The 22,732-nt window shown below is 44.8% G+C and overlaps 1 protein-coding gene across 2 annotated transcripts in view; it reads left to right on the top strand.

Moving 5' to 3' along the window:
• The first annotated feature begins 7,063 nt into the window (after window positions 1–7,063).
• The window catches only part of RGS8 (regulator of G protein signaling 8), a 34,755-nt gene continuing 19,086 nt past the window's right edge, over window positions 7,064–22,732 (top strand). Inside the window, exons 1-4 of one of the 2 annotated variants that reach the window (XM_038415033.2) lie at window positions 7,064–7,356; window positions 16,676–16,734; window positions 21,049–21,150; window positions 21,905–21,966. In XM_038415033.2, coding sequence (XP_038270961.1) covers window positions 7,249–7,356; window positions 16,676–16,734; window positions 21,049–21,150; window positions 21,905–21,966 — 331 coding nt within the window. In that variant the 5' untranslated portion in view covers window positions 7,064–7,248. Of the gene's footprint in view, window positions 7,357–16,675; window positions 16,735–21,048; window positions 21,151–21,901; window positions 21,967–22,732 lie in introns of both variants that reach the window. The other variant, XM_038415030.2, reaches the window with a different exon arrangement.

The raw sequence follows: 22,732 nt of genomic DNA, 5'->3' as shown, positions 1-22,732 counted from the left end.
CTAATCCTTATGGCCGCATGCTGGACCCCTCTAATCGCCCTCGTCTCTGGCTGTTCAAATTCAGCCTTCAGGCATTCAACCTCAGCGGCCCAGGCCTGAGTAAAGCTTTCACCCTTCCCTTCACAAATGTTATGGAGGGTACAGCACGCAGCTATAACCGCAGGGATGTTGTCATCGACCAGGTCCAGCTTCCCATACAGACAGCGCCAGCGGCCCTTTAAACAGCCAAAAGCACACTCAACAGTCATTCTGCACTGACTCAGCTTGCTGTTGAACCGCTCCTTGTGCATGGTTTCATGAGCCATGGCATTAAAGGGTATGCAGGGTCTCCAAGGATCACAATGGGCATTTCGACTTCCCCTATGGTGATCTTCTGGTCCGGGAAGAAAGTCCTGGCGTGCAGTTTCTTGAATACACCTGTGTTCCAAAAGATGCGTGCGTCATGCACCTTTCCAGACTATCCTGCGTAATGTCTGTGAAATGCCCACGGTGATCCACAAGCGCCTGGAGAACCATCGAGAAATACTCCTTGTGATCAATGTACTGTGTGGCTAGGTGGTCTGGTGCCAGAATTGGAATATGCGTCCCACCTATCACCCCCTGCTGTTAGGGAAACCCATTTGCTCAGAGACATCCACAATGTCATGCACATTGCCCAAAGTCACAGTTCTTCTGAGCAGGATGCAATTAATGGCCCTGCACACTTGCATCAACACGATTCCAACGGTCGACTTTCCCACTCCAAACTGGTTAGTGACCGATCAGTAGCTGTTTGGAGTTGCCAGCTTCCAGATTGCAATCACCTGCGCTTCTCCACCAGCAGGGCAGCTCTCAGTCTCGTGTCCTTGTGCCACATGGTGGAGTGAGCTCATCACACTGTCCCATGAATAAAGAAAAGGAGTACTTGTGGCACCTTAAAGACTAACAAATTTATTAGAGCATAAAATTCCGGGAGCTACAACTCACTTCATCGGATGCATACAGTGGAATTTCTTATGGATACAGACTAACACAGCTGCTACTTTGAGTCCCATGAATGTGGGTTTTCTCATCCAAAAGTTCTGCAGCCACTGCTCGTCATCCCAGACTTGCATGACGATGTGATCCCACCACTCAGTGTTTGTTTTCTGAGCCCAAAAGTGGCATTCCACAGTGGTGAGCATGTTCATGAATGCCACAAGCAATCTCGAGTCGTATGCATTACACGTGTTGACATCATCATCAGACTCCTCACTATCAGTTTGTAGCTTAAGGAGTAATTCAAGTGCAATTTGTGATGTGCTGGCGAGACCCATCAGCATATTCCTCAGCAGTTTGGGATCCATTCCTGCAGACCGAAAGGAAAGACAGAGCGCACAGTACAAAAACCATTGAAAGATGGCACCAAATGTGGACAGAAACACAGGTATTGCTGGGATGCAAAGCGATGCATCATGGGGCATTGGGACAGGATCCAGGATGCCCCACATACACCCCCCTTCCCACAAGCCTCAGCGCCAGAATGGGAAGAGGTGCTCTGTGGGATAGCTGCCCATAATGCACTGCTCCGAATACCATTGCAAGTGCAGCAAATGTGGCCATGCCACTGCGCTTGCAGCTGACAGTGTGAACACATGGCAGTGCTTTCCCTGCTGCTGTCTCCGAGGGCTGGTTTAACTCCTGGCACTCTACATCTGCAAATGTAGCCAGAGCTTTGGTTAGAAGGGGTTTTGTCAAGAGAGGCCTTCCCCAAAGGCTATTTTTCCTGAGGAGAATTATTTATTTCATGGTATAAGATTTTCAGTGAGTTTCAAAGGTGTATTTACTTTTGTATGATTTGTGACATCTCTTGCATGAAATAAACCCTTAATTGCAGAATGGTCGTAGTCCCAGGACTGTCTGATTTGCCCCATGCCTCAGCACTGCTCTCCACCTCCCCCTTGATCCACTCAAACTCCTTTTTGGACTTTCAACCACAAAAAGTTACCATGTGGGTGAAGACCTGGCAATGCTTTTCTGGACTGGGCTCGCAAGAAATGCAACACTAGTGCAAACATTTACAAAAGTGGTCAGTAATCAGGGGCCTGTCCATTCCTTGGGCATCCCTCTTGAAAAACCTTGGACCTGATTTTCAGAGGAGCTCAGCACCCACATCTGCTTCAGCTGGATCTGTGGTTGCTCAGCACCTCTGAAAATCAGACCCAAGGTGTCTCAGGCTGGGCACTGAAAATCAGTAGCTACTTCTGAAAGTGTAGATGCTTGTCCCTCATGTATACAGCCCCTATTATTCTTGTGGTTACAACTGTAGCCCTGGTTCAGTGCTGTAGCTGGCCTGCAACTCCCATTGACACCGGTTGGAGACGGGGTGCTTGGTATTTCTGAAAAACCAGCCCAAGCTGTCTCAAGACAGGCATCTAAAATCAACCACTGGTGGATGAAGTGAAGAGGTGGTGCTCACCACTGGCATAGAGTGTCTTCACCAAATGCGCTGCAGCGTTGCAGTTACAACAGTACAGCTGCACTGCTAGCGCTGTATGTATAGACCTATCCTGAGTCACTGACTGCGGTGTACACTCCAAGTCTGCGTATTGACAGATCAGTGACCCAATTCAAGTGGGAGGGAATAATTGTCATGTTTAGGTGGAGATTAGTGCAGCTGAATCTCGTTTCAGGGAACAAGGCAATTGTGAGAACTTTCAAAGGTGAGAATCCAAAGTAGAGAACTATTAAGTCAGGGAAGCTGCTAATCCCTGTAAGGGCACTGCCCAGGTGTTTTACTTTGAATGAAGATTTTGCTTTTGTTTACACACAAGGGATTTACGTGTTTTATGTATGCAACATCTACTGCTGAAGGTGTCTTTGTCAGCAGACAAAGGCCCCAATAGCAAAGCCATTCTGCATGGCCTTGAATGTATTCACCCTTTATTCCAGCAGTATATACTCCTGTGGAGTTTAAAGCTCTACTCCTAAATACAAAGACTCTGGTAATACTCATTCAGCCAGGCTTCCACATTTCAGTTACTATAATCCCAGAGAAAATAAAGGCCCTGGAGACACTAACACAGAAGGCCTCTATCCTCAGAGCGCCTCATAGCCAGTTCTATATGGCACAGGGTGATGAATGTGCAGTTATTGGATCTTTTAACAAAGCCGAGTGAATAAAAGTGCACGTATTTCTCTCTCATCAGAGCTGTATCCTTTGCTGCGATTTTCAGTTACATAAATATGGCCTATTTTTCCCCCTGAATTAACATCTTGCTCTCTAAGTTTAGCTTTCACACACACATAAAACAAACTGTCTGATTTCTCACACACAGCTGGAACCTTGGCTCACACGGGAGGAACTGTTCTGTTCCTGCAAATATAAAGCATTCACAGTTAGTGACTGACAGATGGGGCTATGTCTGTCCTGTGAGTGGCCCCAATACTGTTCCAGCTTGTAAAATTCTGTGCACCATGGTGTGAACCTCTTCAGAGATGAACCATCCACCCTATCTCCTCTGTTCTACTGAGAGCCAAAAACTGATCTTGTAACCATGCTCTGAGAGAAGGCAGATGGTCCTATGGTTATATGCTCCAAGGAGTGGGTGAATGGTTACATGGCTTGGGACACAGAGCAGATGGCCATGCACTCCAGAAAGGAGACAGCTGTGAGTGGTCTCTTTCAAAAGAAACTCAGTGTAACGTGCAATGGGAGAAAGTGCTGAAATACCTGGAGAAAATGTGGATAGTGAATGTTGCTTAAAACCTTAGAGCTCTGGGGAGAAATCTCACACAGCACTATTATGGATTATTTGTATTACTACAGAACCTACAGGCCCCAACTGGGATTGGAACCCTAATCAGCTAGACTTTTTAAAACAAAGAAAAAGGCAGTCTCTACCTCAAATTGCTTATAATCTAAAATCCCAGAAATTCTTTCCACCTCTTAGTGTGTGATTTTTGTGCACCACTCATGACTCTGGTACCTGACACCTGGTTTCCAGTTTCAGGTAAGGTCTATTCACAGGGGTGGGAAATGACTGACCCATTTGGGTTTACATGGTGGTTCAGCTTCTGCAACTTGGGGATGTTGTGTGACCTTTGCCCCAGTCTAGTAATATTTATGGCTGAGGAACCGAGATCAAATTAGGAACCAAACCCTGATTTTGAGTCAGTTTTGGGCAAACCTTTCGCACAATCCTAATATTTATCCCCATTCCACTTCTGGGAGGAGCTACTTTCTACAAAGTATCTCTAGTCCATTCTGAGCCCGTCTGTCTTGTTCAGGCTGGACTCATTTCCATACCTCCCCCAGGGTGTTGGTTCTTACAGAGGGGGCTGTCTTCATATCTCTTGCCTCTCCCAGTTAGGCAGCAAGGGGCTTGATCTGGGCAACAGGGGATGGATCATTCAAAATTGCCCTGTTCTGTTCATTCCCTCTGAAACACCTGGCATTGGCCACCGTCAAAAAACAGGATACTGGGCTAGCTGGACCATTGGTCTGACCCAGTAGGACCATTCTTATAGGATAGCCATCTGCCCAGGTTTTCCCAGGATCATCCCTTTTTGGAGGTAGCTGTTCCAGGAAATCTGTAAGTCTCCTAAGGACATTAAAAGTCCTGGGTTTTGTCACTTGCATAGCAATATACCACTCAACACAAATTTGGTCAAAACTCTGCATGAAGGAGAGGAGTGGTAGGAGCTCAGCCCGAAAGGGGAAGGCTCACATTGTGCCCAGTCCAGCCGCCATGCAGTACAGCTGCCTTTCCTCAGCTCGCCTGGCCCCACCACCCTGCTCCTCTGTGCCCACTTGCCCTTGCTCTGCCCACCCCCATAGTGCGACCACAGCACCTTCAACTCAAGAACAGGCTAGGCCAGGCCAATAGGGGGTGAAGAAGCCTGCCTTACCGAGAGAGCAGAGACCACACAGGAAAGGCCCCCGCTCCATATTTACCAACTAGGCCTTAATTCACCCTCCCACCCCTGCTCCCCACAATTGTACTATGCGCCACACCACCGACTCTGGCTCCTCCTCTTAAAGGTCCTGGGTTTTTGTATTTTAGGTGGCAGCCCTTGCCCCAGAGCTCCCTCTGTCTCTTGCAGGAAGGGGTCTGACTCCACAACTCTAACCCCTATAGTGTCTTCTTTCATATTCTGTGGCTGCCTCCTCATTTCTCTAGTCCTACCCAAGTCTCTCTCTGACATCCTGGGATGGGGCTGTACTGAACCTCTCATTGCCATTCATTAATGGACATCTTGCCACTAGTTCACCTTTATTTCCAGTGGGCCAAATCCTTCCCCCAGAACCACACCTGAGTAGCTGGGCTTGTGCAGGAAGCTCCATGGGTCTGGAAAGGAGAGATCTCCACCTCCTCCCCCAATCATCCAGGGGCAGGGAAGCCACGCTGTAGCTGCTATGGCAGCCCGATGGCTGCAGTAGCCCTGAAGCTGCTGTGCTCCCACTATGCAGGAGGAATGTCCCACATATTGAATCCAGTCTCTGGCTCTGCTTCTCACCTGCCCCACTCCTGTCCCCAAATTCTGCTGCCTAGAAATGAGGAAGGAGCCTGCTGTGGAGCCCTGGATTGATTCCCAAAATCTTCACCTGTGGGCAAAAGATCCACATTGCTTCTGCTGCAGGTAGGGCCCTCCCCAGCAGATCAGGGGTCAGGAACTGTCCAGTTTTGTTTTAAATCGTTAATTATTGTTCCAGTGTCGTTTGCCTGTTGTGACTGAAATACAGACTGATGTCTCCTATACAGAGTGACCCATAATGAAGTCATGTTCCTGTGGCTGAATAACTAGGCCATGAAGCACAATGATAGTCTTGCAGTTAAGGCATTTGACTGTGACCCAGGAGGGCTGAGAGCCCTATTTTTTGCTCTGCTATAGACTATTGTTTGACCTTAGTCAAGTGAATGAATATGTATATAAATGGCACTGGAAGTGGTGTGTGCTCTCAGTGTAACAGGTGGATTGTGCATTGACTGACACACGGGAGACTTTTCAAAGCTTGCACTGAGTTTTTTATTACACCACACCACTGATTTTATTAATGGCAGCCAGAATACTAAACCCTCAAGCGCCTCTATGAAAATTTAAGACGCAACCTGGCAGCTTGGCGCAGGTGGCTAACAGGGTGAGGGGGGGACCCTGCGAGGGGAGTATGTGATACACTAACCATCTCACCCATTTCTTTTTATCCTCATGAGTAAACCAACTGTCCAAAGCCAGATCCAGCCTATCCAGGCAGTGCACCGTTAGATCTGAATAAAGAGGAATAAAAGGTGGGATTTTCAGAAGTGCCTAAATAAGATAGGAGCACAAGACCCACTTACTTGCAATGGGACTTTGAAAATCCCACCCTAAACACTCGGAGAGGGGCGATCTGTGCCTTTCCCTGGGGAGGATTATGGCAGGATCCCTGGGATTTGGGGACCGTTGTTGGAGGAGCATCGAGCCTATGGCCAGACAGATGGCATCACACGCAGCTGATTGCTGTTGTCTGCTACAGCAGCTAAAGAGGAGGAAATACATCCTGCTCCAGGATGCTCCACTCAATCCCTTTGGTCCCATTATGGCATGACCCAGGCAAAAGGGACCATAGGCAGCAGCTGAGAGCTCTATGACCCCGGTTCAGCAGTGTGCACAGCGCACTCTCCTGGTTGTCTCAGGGTGCCCATATCTTTGGTGGCTCTGGAACCAGGGTAGCCCTAACCTATCCCCCGTTCTTCAGCTGTGCACAGGCTTTCACGTTCTCCTGGAGATAAAGCAAACAGAATCTAGAAGTATGAGCACAACCACCCACTGTTTCCTACAACAACAGTCTCTATTTCTCACCTCTAGCATAGCCCTTTCCTTCCCAAGTTAATAAGCCAAAAACCAGGTAAGTCCTAACCTTCCTTTCTTCCCATCCTCCAGTGATCGCCTGGGAATCATTCTCCCCTCCCCTTTCCCACCACCGAATGCAGAAACAAGTGAATTCTGGGGAGTGAGCCTTAGGCAGCAGCCAGTGCACTGGAATAATGAGAGCTAGACAGGCTGTGCCATCCTGCACAAGTCTCTGTGTGTCTCTATCCACTGTGTGTGTATGCATCTGCGAGAGCGTCCTCTCTCTCTCTCTCTCTCTCTCTTCTCCCCCTTCTCTCTCCTTCATAACCCCCTCCTCCTTCCACCAGCTCTTGTTCTTTTCATGAGATGCAGAGCTAAGAAGCTAGGAGAGTAGCACGGTGCTGCAGTTATTCTAGAGATAACTGTGGTCAGGCTGGCTGCCCTTCACGCTCCCTGATGTACCAGGAGGCTGCAGACCCTGTCATTCAGGGCCTCGACGAGCCATGCCCATCAAGCACCTGCCAAAACCACATAGCCACCACCATGCTGACAGCTACAAGACAGGTAAGACCTAGGAGTTTGTTATTATGTAGGGAAGCTTCCGGGAAAGGCCTCTGTGTGACAGGGTACAGGCCTCTTAGTTCTCAGCTCAGATGTAATCTCCTTGGTGTTGACTTTTTCTTTATTCTAGCACCAATTCCTGTGGTGAACAATGGGCCTGCAAATGGGTGGGGGAGAGATCCGCATTGACTGTCATCACAATTAATGTCACCAAATCGCTTCTGTTGGTATGTTAATCTTTCTGGGACCTCTTATGAATGGCCTAAAAAGTCTAGACACTGTTTCCAATTAGCAATTGCAGCAAGACCTGTGTATTCCCTCCGATTCCCTGCATTTCATGCCTCCCCAAGCCTTGCCAGGGCCCATACTTGAAGCTGGGACTCTGATTCTAGAGGGGATATCTGTTTCAAGTGGATTAGCTGTGGTCTTTTTACACTTCTAGAACAACAATAATTTATCCTGGTAGCTATAGTTACGAGGTCTTCACTATATTTTTAGTTTCATTCACATTTTTTTTCTTTACAAGGATGGATCATATTTTCTTTTAAATACTCGGCTTCCAATTTATTCATACCATTGTGACTAACACCAGTGATTAACACCACTGCTCAGTTAATTAAAAATAAAACTAATTTGAGTGAAAGGAGAGTGTGTCGGAGGTGACAGAACTATGCCAAGTGCTTGATGTAGTGTAGAAGTGCAGACGGTAGGAGAGTTGTGGGGGAGCAGGCGAGATCTAGTCCAAGAGGGTTGTCTCAACCCACCATACTGGCTGTTGGATAACTACTACTCTGTTGTAACAATTTCCATATTTTTGTTTTATGTTTCATGCTTGGGGGTGAAATCTGGTAAATTAGAGTGGTCATGAAATAAGAGGGGCCAGTAGCACTGAAGTCTACACAAGCTTCTCAGTACGACTTCCCACCAATTCACCTCACTACTGACCCATATTAATCTTGTTATTCTAGTGCCAGGTGCCCACACAGCTCTACTAATGCACCTCAGTTCTGACCAATATGAATCCTGCTGTTCTGGTACTGAAACCCCACACCCCTCCCTCACTGCACCATGCTACTGCTCTGCACCATGCTTCTTTTTCCACCTCAAGGCCTCTCCTACACAGAAACTAATAATGCTGGATAATAGTCAGTGGGAATAGCCTGGACAGTTACTTTGAAAGCTTTCTACACAACGCTGTGGGTGCTTAATCATTAGGGCTGGAATACTGCATGCAAATCCTGCAAATCACAGCTCTGCCAGTGTACCTAAGTTCATATCTGTGATACTCCTGCTATTCCACTCCAGCCTCCTGAGGAGAGAATTGAGCTAAACGGTGTATTTTATTTTATTTTATTTTATTTTTTTTAAGGAAAAAGATCTCCTGGAGAATAGGGTGAGCCCATCTAGTGCATTTCATTTATGTCCTATTCCAGGTTTGAATAGCGATCTCCCCAGATGAAAGATGGCACATTAAGATCCTGATCCAGCAAAGCACTTAAGTATGTGCTTAAATTGAACAATGGGAGTCGCCCATTAAAGTTAAGCATGTGCTTAAATCCTTTGCTGGATTGAGAGCTAGTCTGCTGTGCCAGCTTGCACCTCTGAGGAATGGTCAACAGCCCTAACCACTCTATAGATGGGGCTTGTGTGTCCTGTGGGTGACGGGTCTAATAAAAAGCATGTGGACATAGCTGCCATCCCTATTAAATGGATTTCTAATTGCATATCACCTGGGCCTGTAATGGGATGCAACTGCAACCTCCAGGTGTCAGCCTGAACTTGGGTATTTGGTGAACCTGCTAGTTTATATGGTGTTCAGTGTAATTATACCCTTCTCTTGGAAATTCTAGGTCAGTCAGGGTCTCCCTGAATTGTCTGGAAGTATCAAGTTAACTGCAGCATCCAGCAAACTCCACTGTCCGATGTGTATCTGATGTCACAGCACATGTAAAAGTGTGCAGCAGTTTTTACTTCTGCTCCCTCATCTAGCAGGCTCTACCACATATCATTTGTATTTATAACTTGTACATTTCCAGCGAGAGTCTGTCAGAGTTTCCACAATAAACCCCCATTTTACAGGGGTTCATGCCAGTTGCAGTTTAGATACTGCCATATTGACATCAGCAGCATCAGTGAGGCTGAAAGCTTGGGAGGACTCCAAGATGACACTGAACAGACCTATGTCAGGATAAATATTTTCAGCATCTCTGCTCCACACATACCAGCATCATCTCCAAAATGCACACACACATGCACACACTCGTGTATGTACATACAGACATCACATTTAAGGGGAATCTCAGCAGCTCCGTTCCAATGCAAATGTGGTTACCACTCAGGGAGCCTTACTTGCTGCCTCGCTGTTGATTTTTCATTCTGCCTGCCTGGAGGAATCAGTGAGACTGAATCCTGAGCACACAGGCTGTGGTCAGAAGTCCTCTAGCAGTTAGAGGGATTTGTTCTGCTACATCAATCACAGCATGATGCTAGAGACAGTCCAGGAGATGCTTTTGTCATTGACAGAGGGGAAGAATTTAAATAACTGGCACTCTTACACTGAACACAGAAAGACAAACCTATGGATCATACTTTATGTATCTCATATTTGTATTTTTCAATATGGTCTTTAATTTTCAAGGAACTCTGTAGCCCTGTGCTCTCCTACCTCCCTTCCCAGCACAGGATGAGCCCCGGTGCTTTCCTACTTACCTATCTCTACCCAGTATGCGGTCCCAAAGTCTGTCCTGCCTTCCCCAGCCCAATACCTGCGCTTCACGCTCTCTCCTAGGTCTAAAGGGAGTAGGAGCATTTACAAAGCTTTAAACTAGAGCCTCAGATGTTTTCTGACCATGTTAGTATTGTTGTGAGCTGGGTTAAATCTTGTTGTTATGGATTGGATGAAAGTGCTGCTTTTCATTCAGATTAAAAGTAAAGAAGTATCTGAAAAAACAGAAGTAGTACCCAGAATACAGGCACATGGGAAAACTTAAGGAGAAGCAGAACCACATGGCCCAAGGGGTTTTTAAATGCAGGGGCTAGGGCTTGGACTGGCGCAATGGTTTCTGTCCGTGTGTGAGAGAACAGGAGCAAGGAGAGACAGAAGTGGCCAGAAAGCTCAGCAGACAGTAACAAAAGCACTGGTAATGTGGCCATATGAGAATGCTAAGAGACAAGGGTTTTTTGGGATGCAGAATGCTGCTGGAAAAGGCTTGGAACAGCAAGCAAAGAAACTCTCCTGCTGTTTGATTCCTGCTGTGTTCAGAGAAACAGGACTTTATGTATAATCTTTGTAAATAAACAAAATTGCACCAAAGAAAATACCTGGTGCTATCATCAATTTCTCCTCCTAGTGAAAACAGGCTGCAGGGCCCCAAACTTTGGCTATGCACACCAGTCAAAAATAGTACCAATATAGATCCCACCTGGTGGATTTCTCACAGGGCCCTTCTCATATATATAAATCACCTTTTTATTTAGTGTTTTAATTCACTGTTCTGTCAACAGGAAGGTTAATTTCAGGCTGCAAGAGTGGGACTTGCTGCAATCCCAATCTGCTTCACCCCAACCCCAAAACAACATGGTACTGTCCAAACAGAGATCTCTAGGAGGACTCCTCATATTAGACATCAGACACTGAGAGTGATTCTAATGTTTAACACTAGAGATGTTCCTTGGGCCCTAATTCTGAACCGTGGCTGAGAAGAGCTCAGCACCACTCCAGAAGAGGGATTAAAGAGTACACTAAACTATGTTTGCAGTCCCTTGATCCTGGGCCCACCCAGGTGCCAATCTGGTTTCTGGGTATGTTTGAACAGCCTCGTGTGGGAGGTGGGGTGCCATAGGAGCCATTATGGCATCTCTGTGCCACCCAAGGTCCCTACTACAGTGGGAGAATCCCCCTGTGGCCAATTCAGATGGTTTTAGGACAGTGATACAAAGCTGAAAATGGCAAGGCACGGAGTGAGAAGAGAGTTGCAAGGAGGTATAAGTGAGGGAATGATGGGAATAGAGAAAAAAAAAGGAAGAAAAAAAGGTTAGAGACAGCAGGAAAGAGAGATGAAGAAGGAAAAGCAAAATAAACAGGAGAGGCAGAGAAAAGGAAAAAAAGTCAAAGCAAACATATCCAAACAGAGGCCCAAATTCAGAGATGAGTCAAAATAAGAGTTTCTAAGAGAATCTAAACTGATGTAACTTATCACGTCTGGCTACTCAACAACTAAATTACACCAATTTAGACTTCCTCAGGGTTTGTCTGTTCCAGATCTTTAAGCTCCAGGTCAAAACTATTTGTTCCTTTTAACCTGCTCTCCATCCAAGCACAAAGCTTTTAGTCATATATTACTCATGGCATAAGTCAGAATAGGACCCACTGCTGCAGCCTCATCTAGTTGGGCTGAATAGTGTGCAGCTAGCCCCAGTGTGGCAGCAGGGTAGTGCTGCGATACAATAATCAATGCTAGCTAGTCCTCCAGGGCAAGCCCTCAGGCTCTTCTGACCTCTTCCCACAGAGATCAAAGAGGCAACAAAGACTAATTAAAATTTAATCATGGGTGACTTCAGCTACCTGGATAGAAGTTGGTCAAATGTCACCGTGGAACAAGGTTTAGGGAATCAATTTCTTGGCATCTGGAAAAAGTGCTTCTTGGAACAGCTAGTTGTAGAGCACACAATAGGAAAGGTTACTTGCCACTTTTTCCTAAACAATGCAGGGGACACAGAAGTAACTATTCACTAGATAATAACGCCTACAATCTAATTAAGTTTAACATCCTCAGAGGAGGGATTGTACAAAAATGTAGCATGGTGACACTATACTTTAGAAAGGGAGATTTAATAACATAAGCAAGCTAAGTGAGAAGACCTTAAAATCAGAAGTGAGGTGAGGAATTTAAAATCTTTAGAATCAACAGGGAGGCTAGTTAACCATACCATAAGAGACAAACAAAGCATATGGATCCTTAAGCAAACAAAAAAAAAAAAATCACATGCACATGCACACATACTTCCAAACTGGAAGGGGGAAAAAAGCATGTTTAAATGACTAAGTACAAGAGATTATTTGAGTCAAACAGGTATGGACCTGTAGCCCAAGTAAAGAAGTTCATTAACTCAGAAACACCCTCCAAAATGCCAGTGAATGCCATCCCTTCCTTGTCTATGACTGGATCAGATGATATCCTTTAGGACTTTACAGGTTTCAGAGTAGCAGCCGTGTTAGTCTACAGCCAAGCGCTACGATATAACCGCATTTGCTCCAACCCCTCAGACAGAGACAAACACCTACAAGATCTCTATCATGCATTCCTACAACTACACTACCCACCTGCTGAAGTGAAGAAACAGATTGACAGAGCCAGAAGAGTACCCAGAAGTCACCTACTACAGGACAGGCCCAACAAAGAAAACAACAGAACGCCACTAGCCATCACCTTCAGCCCCCAACTAAAACCTCTCCAACGCATCATCAAGGATCTACAACCTATCCTGAAGGACGAGCCATCGCTCTCTCAGATCTTGGGAGACAGACCAGTCCTTGCTTACAGACAGCCCCCCAATCTGAAGCAAATACTCACCAGCAACCACACACCACACAACAGAACCACTAACCCAGGAACCTATCCTTGCAACAAAGCCCGTTGCCAGCTCTGTCCACATATCTATTCAGGGGATACCATCATAGGGCCTAATCACATCAGCCACACTATCAGAGGCTCGTTCACCTGCGCATCTACCAATGTGATATATGCCATCATGTGCCAGCAATGCCCCTCTGCCATGTACATTGGCCAAACTGGACAGTCTCTACGTAAAAGAATGAATGGACACAAATCAGACGTCAAGAATTATAACATTCAAAAACCAGTTGGAGAACACTTCAATCTCTCTGGTCACTCGATCACAGATCTTAGAGTGGCTATCCTTCAACAAAAAAGCTTCAAAAACAGACTCCAAGGAGAGACTGCTGAATTGGAATTAATTTGCAAACTGGATACAATTAACTTAGGCTTGAATAGAGACTGGGAATGGATGAGTCATTACACAAAGTAAAACTATTTCCCCATGGTATTTCTCCCTCCCACCCCACCCCCCACTGTTCCTCTGATATTCTTGTTAACTGCTGGAATTAGCCTACCTTGCTTGTCACCATGAAAGGTTTTCCTCCTTCCCCCCCCTGCTGCTGGTGATGGCTTATTTTAAGTGATCACTCTCCTTACAGTGTGTATGATAAACCCATTGTTTCATGTTCTCTGTGTGTGTGTGTGTGTATATAAATCTCTCCTCTGTTTTTTCCACCAAATGCATCCGATGAAGTGAGCTGTAGCTCACAAAAGCTTATGCTCTAATAAATTTGTTAGTCTCTAAGGTGCCACCGGTACTCCTTTTCTTTTTGCTATTCTCTAGGAAGCATGTTTCCTCACGACTGTGACCATTCAATTTCACTTGGCAGCTCAGTGGCTCAAGCCACAGTCTGGGACAACAGGAGACGCAATGGACATAGTTGTTCTAGAAGAGTTTTCACACAGGGGGGCAAGGCAAAGGCATCCGAGGGGGTGACAACCAGTTGTATGTTCATAATCATAAATTTGGGGGATGTTGTCAGCTTGCCATGGGCAAAACATTGGCAACATAAAGGAGGCAGGGAGACATTTGAGTTTACAGAAGGTGCAGAGGGACCTGAAGGAAAGAGCTTGATGGTAGAGATTAGATTGTTGAGTCAGTAAATGACCTTCTGTCCTGTCCAGTGATTCCTTGTGTCCATAGAGTCTCCCTGATAACCTCATCTCAATACTACACATTTATGTTTTGTGTATTTGCTATTAGGCCATGAGGAAATTGCTGTAAAAGATTTCTTAAAGAGATTTAAAACGCTGGATGGTATTCAAATTTAATATTTAAATGGCTGTTTTATTAAAAGCTTTTAAATAGAAGCCTTCATAGTACATCTGCTAAAACAAAAACACAAGGGCCATTGTAGAAGGAATTTGCTATAAACCCTTCTCCTACCTCACAGAGGCTTTCTAAAATATTACACTGCAAAATATAATTCTCTTTATCTTCAATTTAATTACATTTGCCATGCCGCATCTATCAACCCATTGCACATAGTTTGTTCCTGATTAACTCAATCCTGACCCAGGAAAGAAATGGAGAGAAGTATCAGTCTCCACGGTTATTCCGGGGCTGCCCAATAACTCACTTTGCCCCAAGAATGGATGCATTAAACAACCCTAACCTGGAGAATCAATAAGGCAAATTACAGGCTTGATTCTCTACTCTGTTACACTGTTGACATCAATGGAGTTCACGTGATGTAAAAACTGATGTAACAGAGGGAAGACTCACACCACAATCTCCAGATTCATTATACATCCAGGACTGGTGGCTCAGAGATTTTGTTTGATTCAGATCAAAGCAAAGTCTGGATGCTGGAGCTGAACTTTCCAAAATGGGTCTTTTTGTTGGTCTAGAAGTTGTGTGAAGAGCCCTCAAGATCTAGCTTTTTTGTTATTGCAAAAATAACACATCTCATTGTATTGCAATAGCCCAGACAGAAGTAGGAAGAAGCACAGAATAGTGAAAATGACATGCTAAATGTTCACTGAGCTCTCTGCAACGTTGTTTTGAATTTGGTTTCGATTTGGGCAAAGGCTCATGCTGGTTGTTATTTAGTTTGAACAAATTCACCCACCTTATCAACACCATTTGCACACTATGAGCCTCAGCCTCTCACACAGGATGACAAAAGTCTTATGTCAGCCACCACATTGGTTCAGTTCCTGGCTCCTGGTTAAACTGAGGCCTGATCAATCAGCATCATCACAGCCTGGAGTATTGTGTACTGAGCTGAGAATAGATAAATCACTTCCCTGAGAACTCCGGATTATAAAAGGAATAATTCCAAGATGAAAAGCTAGTATGACTCTTATATTTGCTTAAATAATTTTTGTATCAGTCATAAATCTTTTCTCAGTAGATACTGCCCATATAAATCACATGTGGTCTCAGGATATGCTTCAAGCTGGGGCTACAAAGAACACAAAAGCCAGAAGTCTTTACTAAAGAAAGAGGGGCAGGTGAGGTTTTAGATAGAATACCAGTTCCAGACAAAGACGGGAGGGAGTAGTAAAACAGTGGTAATTGTATGTTTGTGTGGCCAAGGGAGACATTTTGCATCTTTTCTGAGAATATTGGTTAGGATCTGTATTAAAGGGTTGGCATGTGGTATAGAAGGAAGTGGGATAAGAACAGGTCATCACAGCCTCACAGAAGTTAGAGGCAAAAAGTCCTGTTAAGTCACCTAACGTAAGATTTTAAAAAGTGACTTAGGAGGACACGCGCCACTGACTTTCAAGTCACTTAGTTGCTTTTGAAAATGTCTCCCCTTGTCTATCCCCTCTGCCAGTTCAGGCCTGAGGGCACAAGGATGGAAGAGTCCATCGGTCTGTATATGAAGCGAGAGGGGAATTTGGATCTGTAACAAGGGAAGAGACGAGATAAAACAGAAAGTGAGACACTGGTGGCTGTGTGTGGGAGGACAGGGAATTTGGGTTTTTAGTAAAAGTCAGGTGAGAAGTGGTATGAGAGAATGTGAGATAACAGCAGGTCTTCATGGGATGGAGAGGAAATTCACATCTGTAACCTGCCAGGGGGGGGATTTTTTTACTGGCTCTGCATTTATCACATTACATCCAATAAGGAGCCTTCCTTGCTTTTTTAATAGATTTGATTTGGTTTTGATGACAACAGGACTCTTTAATTATACTCTACAGCACCTTTTCTGGCAGCAGCTGTCTGTGGAAAGAGCTCTGTGACCTATGATCTGAAAGCAATAGCCTGTCCCAACCTCAGAGGAGGTTTTTTTTTTGTTTTGTTTTGTTTTTTACGACAATGCAGGTTGATGCTTTATTCCAATTTAATCAGGGTAACAACAAAGAATGTTTGCAGGGGAATCCCATCTGAATTCTCCCTGTGAACCTTTCTCATATACAGAATATGCCAAGCGGTGGATTATTTTAATGTAACAGAAGCTAAGGGATTTGTGATCAGGTTAATAAGGAGGAAGAGGATGAAGGATGCCACAAAGTGTTCTGATCAGGTGGGCTATTCTGAAATCCCACCAATGAGATGTGTGAGCTGGCTCTGCAGTATTAGTGTAGCCAAGCCTCAGTCTGCTGGGTTAGGCTGCTTTAGTGTTTACTGGATGTGACACAGATAGAAGAGCTGCTTTCAGCTGTGCTGCTGCTCGGAGAAAGTGGGGAGGGGGAGGTGTGTCTGAGTGCGACTTTCTGCCTCTTAAGAGACTGCTCTGTTCTCTCCATAGGGCCTCTCCGATCACACAATTGGCAAAGATCCACAGGTCGTGAGGACAGGTCAAAGGCAGTGAGTATCTTTTCTCTGTCTCTGTCTGTCTGTAATGCCTTATCCATGTTCAATTCATCTGGCTTTCTACATATATTGATGGATGTTCTTAATCTCTTGCAGTCTCTTTGGAAATCTCTGCTCTTCCTTTTTAAACCTCACCATTATTAGTTTTCTCCCCTGGGATGGCTTCATTGTTCTTGTCCTGGGGTGTCTCTACAATGTCATCTTGCTGAAGTTGGATGCCACAATCAAAACAAACTCTCCCTCCTCTGCCCCCAAATAGCATCCTCAGAACATGCACTGGAAGATGCTGGCAATTCCTCTCTGCACTGGAGTTCTATTATAGGGTGGGAAAAGAGATGGGGTGCGTGGTGGGAGTGTGGGAGAAAGATCCATGGATGGATTCTTACTGGGACCAGTTTCACAGAGTCCAATATTGGATTTATTAAGGTGTAAACAATTGGCTATACCTGCAGCAGAGAGAATTACTGATAGGTTTAAAAGACTGGGGAAGAGAGAGATCACCAGAGCCTCAGGTTTGCCCTCATTAGCTATCTTGTGTCATTCCAGCAATGAAGAGAGAAATACGTTGGTCAGAGAGAAGTTCACCAGTGGTCAGCTGTGGCATCAGCAGGAAAGGTGGCTGTGGTAGAGGGAAGGGAACATTGTGGACAATGGCGAGGGACAGTGGGGGTGGGGTGAACTGTCATAAATCAGGAGCCCAGAAGAGTGCAGAGTATTTTCGTGGTAGAACTCAAGTGCATGAACGTGTGGGGTTGTGTGGGAGAGGAGCACCAGCAGCTGCACAGCTCTGCCTTCAATGACCAATGCCATCATGGCAATGGGGAAGAAAAATCCTGGCTACTGGAATCCAGGAGTTCACGTGCTTTGGTTTCACATGCAAGTGAGGTTGTGTTAATAAGGAAATTCAAAGGGGCTTAGGGAATTATAGGGATTGGTTTCAGCTGAAACACAATGGAAGGCAGACGGTCAGAGTGGGGATTAAGGAAATGCACTCACTGGCATGTAATGCAATCCCTGCTCCATTAGTTTAGTGGGGAAGAGGCTTTGTGCATTTTTAACGTAATCAGGTCTTAAAATGGATGCTGCATTTGGCAGCAGTAGCCTTGGGAATTCTTCAGGACCAAAGAAGGTGGGCACCCCACTCCTCCCCAGACAATCTCCTCTCTCTTCTGCTCCTTTGTCTTCTGCTTGGGTGCTTTCTTTGGGTAAGAAGATAGGGAGGTTATCAGGTGCTTCTCTTCTCTCATGGTCACTAGGAAGCAAGTATATTGTGTGCACCAGGGAGACAGTATCCATCCATTATGTGTCCCATCATCTTTTTTCCTGGTGGAACCTGGCCTTCCTCCCTGGAATGATATTCAGTGACAAGGCAGAGGAACAAGCTAGCCCTGTGCCAAAGGTTATCCATTTCTTCTGCTCTTTTCTCCTTCTCCTCAGCCATTCACAGACCACACAGGCTCCAAGAGTCCAAATGATTAGCTGCATCAGGAATTAGCTTTTATATTGTGTGTGAATGTTTGAGCCTGTGGTGGTTAAAGGACCAGCCCCTACAGAAGCGTGAAGTCCTTGTGTTATTTTGTGTCCTTTGTGTTATTTACAGGTTAGTTGCAGTCCCAGCTTTTCCAGGATGCCTGGTCAGTAACATCAACCATGACCTGGAGGGATGACAGGGGCAAGAAGTAATTTGGTCTTAGCCAGTTCAATCCTGAGCTGAGCCCATTGAGCAAAGACTGCCAATTGTGTTGAATGAAATGTACTGTTATGTCAACTCCTGCCATTCAGTGGTGAGCTGACACAACCAAACTCATTTCACTTAGACCTGAAGCTGGACCTGAACCTTGGTTCTGGGGATTAAAGGAGAGGTGGGATTTCCTGCTATGACCAACCTTCAACTCTGAATGGTTTTCACTGAAAATCCAACATTCCCTTCTAGGAGGCAAGAGAATTAAATGGGTTGAGAACAGCTGTCCCTCCTTTTACAGAGGATTCTTTGATTTTAAGGGACAGGACATGAAACAGTAAATCCCTCCTCCCCGCAGTCTTATCTCCTGCAAACAGCACTGACCGCCCTACAAGGCAGCCAATTAAAGGGTTAACTGTAACTGGATGCCTGCATGGATGCCTTACTGATTCCATGGAGGTAACTGAAAATAAATGATCCATTCTTCACCCCTTCTCACCCTGTTACCCTCTCCCTTGTCTGATAAGCCTTTAAGCTCATTCCAATGTACCTCTTCCCCCCTGACCTTCCCTTGCTTCTCCATTTCCCATGGATTCCATTTCCTTGCTTCCCCTTCTGCGTCCTTCCTTGGAAGTTAAAACCTTAGGCTCAATATTCCATCAAAAATGAGATCCTCCTTGTGCAGCAGCATCTCTGTCTTTCCCATACTATTATTCCCTGCTGCAGTCCCTTGATCTCAGACATCAGAGAAATTTAACCAGCATTGCGGTAATGCGTGCCGCACCTCTGCTGAGCAATTCGTGAGCCTTTCAGAGAGTCTGCTGGAACAGGCATTGCAGGAAGGATGAAGGTTGGGGGTGACTGGTGGAAAAAGCATTAAAAAGCTCATCGATTAGGCGTAACAAGACGGTCTGAATGAAATAGCATCGGAGTCCTCAACATAGTTGAGAGATGGCATTTTACAGGGAATGTTTCTGCATCAAAGTTTAGAGTCCTTGTGGAATTTTGTCCTGAGATCTTTGGTCACATGTCCATGTTTTGATGTCGTCCAACAATGCCTGTAACTAAGGATCTCAATATTTTGCAATAGTTAATGCTACAAGCTGTCCATATTATGCCAGGGAGACAATCATTGCACTCAATTAATATTTAATTTGCTCTAAAATTATATTAAAACATGCATAATAGGAACTATCTGAGAATGATAAAGAAAGAAAAAAAGTGGGCACGATGCAAACTGGCTCAGGGACTAGCACCACTGTGTTCGGAAAAAATATTATATATGGAATGGAAGAATGTTATGCTTCCCTCTGCAGTCATGGAAAGCTTTATCAATCTGTTTTGCAGAAGAGTTAAAAGAAGAGGGTCTTTCCAGGTCAGGGTTGGGTCCAGTATTGGAAGAGCGTGGGCTGAATTATTGAATTCTCCAATTCTCATCCGCAGGAGAAGGTGCTCTCATTTAGTGTTGGGAGAATCCATTAGCCGAGATGCTTTTCGGGGTGAAGAGAGGAGTAATGGATTATGCATTTCTTGCTCTTTTAAACCATGTTGTAAAACTATTAACCAATATTTATTTGTTTGAGAGGGGACAGTGCCAAAATAGTACTGTTCCTGTACAGTGGCAATTGCTCTCACCTTCCTGTTTGATGCCTCTGCACCCAAGTTTTCCCAGTGAGATTGTTGTGTAATAATTGGGTGTTGTGCACGTGTCTCCAACCCCACTGGAGGGGTGGGAATGGTTATGAGGTGGGAAGGGGTGAAATCTGTGGAACATGTTTTAGAGAGCAAATGATAGAGTAAATCCTTGCACAGATAAAGCTATAGTGGATGAAATTTATCTCTAGTCCACTAGTCCTTGTCACACTGAATTTATGGATCCCATCCAGAATCCTGCCAGGTCTTTATGATTCTGTATTAGAGGGTCATTTGCAGCGCCCACCTGCTCCCTCTGATCCTTTATGCCCCCCTAACTGCAAGTGCTCATGGTATTTGTATCATCCTTGCACTGGTGAAAAGTGGTAACTGATTTCTGGCACAGCTGCCTAGTTCCCCCTTTTATCATCCAGAGAAGAGCGCCACAAGAAACCATTCCAAGCCTGTGGCCTTTCACACCGATTCACCATTCTGAGCTACTGACTTGTGAGCTACAAAGCAAGGACTTTAATTACTGGAGACTCTGTTCTGATATTTTAGTCCAGGGGTTCTCAAACTGGGGTATGGGACCCCTCAGGGGGCTACAGGATTATTACATGGGGGGGTTGTGAGCCGTCAGCCTCCACCCCAGACCCCGCTTTGCCTCCAGCATTTATAATGGTGTTAAATATATTTAAAAAAGTGTTTTTAATTTATAAGGGGAGTTGCACTCAGAGGCTTGCTATGTGAAAGGGATCCCCAGTACAAAAGTTTGAGAACCACTGTTTTAGTCCTATCTGCCCAGACAAAAAACCATCCTAGATATCTCTCAGCCTCCATTGAAGATGTTTGGCTAAACCCTCAGAACCCCTGCTTGGGGGCCTCATTAGATACAAAGTCACTGAGATCTTGCATTGTACAACTTTGGCTAGTCTTGTAATTGTCACCTTCTCTGGTTCCCCCCTGCCTCCACCCCTATCCCGTATTGATTACAGGAACAGAGGGATGAGAACTCGCCTGGGCTGCCTGTCTCACAAATCAGACTCATGTAATGATTTCACAGCCATTCTTCCAGATAAGCCCAACCGGGCTTTGAAGTGAGTATAGATGCACCATTCTCCTTCCCTTTCTATTTGTATTTCCTTCCTTTCATTGTATTTTGTAAGCTTTGAACCCCAATCCCTGCAACTGGAATTGGTTTTAGCACTGAACATTCCTGAAACTTAATTAATTTAATCTTTTGAGAGCAAGCAATGAAAAATCCCCAAATCTTTGGAGATCTGCTTTTCCCAAAAGGAAGACAGAAACCCACGGAATTTGAAACAGCACTAGCTCTGTTAGAAAATACTTGCATCATGGATAAACTGGGGAAAATTCTCAGATAGAACATGCATACCATCCCCCTGATACAAATGGGAGTTGTGTGCATTTATCTGAGGACAGAATTTGGCCCATTGTTATTACAAGTCTAAATATGAGCAGTCACCTCTGCCTAACAGGTGATCAGCATCTTCAGTCCCCATAGCTCTGTTATGCTCTACAACACTGGAAGCATTTAACTGATATGCTAAGTTTCATTATTAAAAAGTCAAGAACAAACAGCTTTATTGAATGCATCCAGCTTGTGTTAAGGTTTAGCTAAAACAACTAGACCCCCACACCTCCAAAGTGTCCTGTGCTAGGACTTGTGTAAAATTTGGGATTAATTCCTCAGTGATTGCCTCTACTTTGGTTGATACAAAGTCCTGGTCTAAAACATCTGGTGTCTTGTCCAGCCCTTCCCAGGCAGGTTGTACCAGAAGGCTGTCTGTAATAGACTATTTGTGATTGTCATTTCCTTTCTTTTAGAAGATTATCAACAGAAGAAGCCACAAGATGGGCAGATTCTTTTGACAGTCTCTTGTCCCATAAATGTGAGTAGAAGCTACATTCTACCTCCATCCTCTTCCACAAATATTTACTGTAGTTCAAATGTGAAGAATCGTATTAGATGGCACAAGGACCCTCAGTGGATCTCCACATAACTGTATCTTAACCATCCATAATTAAGGAATCAGGGCAATATCACAAGAACATGCTGGGAGAAGAGTGTACTATAACACTAACATACACTGTGGCTGAAATTTTCAAACCCGCCTGGGGGATCTGGCTGCCCAATTCCCATTAATGTTAATGGGAAATCCAATGGGCATTCAAATCCCCTATGTGACTTTGAACATTCCAGCATATAGCTTTGCTCACTACAAAAATGACATATTTTAGTTGTTACACGGTATAACCTATAGTTAAACATACAAGTTTGAATGTTCTACAAACACAAACCATACAGAACCATGTAATCATCAACTTCATACCATTAAACAGATCAATCATTCCAATTCTGTTTATAAAAATATTATTCTGCTCCACCAATGCATCCTGCTGGGAAGCTATGGAATTCTGATATCATTGAATGGAACCTGGGACTGCATCCTTTCACAATCTTTTCTACACCTTTAACAAACAACATATTAAAATTAGCAGTGTATATCCAATAGCATGTTTCCATTACAGAATGAAACAAGGGGGCAAACTGAGATTGTATGAGCAGTGTAAACTAAGAGGGGTGAGAGTGTGTGGTGAGGGCTTATATTTTCAGGAGGGAACAGGCTGGACTTCTTAAGTGTTTAGACTGACTTT

This window comes from Dermochelys coriacea, chromosome 8, assembly GCF_009764565.3.
Source record: "Dermochelys coriacea isolate rDerCor1 chromosome 8, rDerCor1.pri.v4, whole genome shotgun sequence".
NCBI classification, from domain to species: domain Eukaryota; kingdom Metazoa; phylum Chordata; order Testudines; family Dermochelyidae; genus Dermochelys; species Dermochelys coriacea.
The sequence above is the reverse complement of the archived record's forward strand: the minus strand, read 5'-3'. Positions and strand labels throughout refer to the sequence as shown.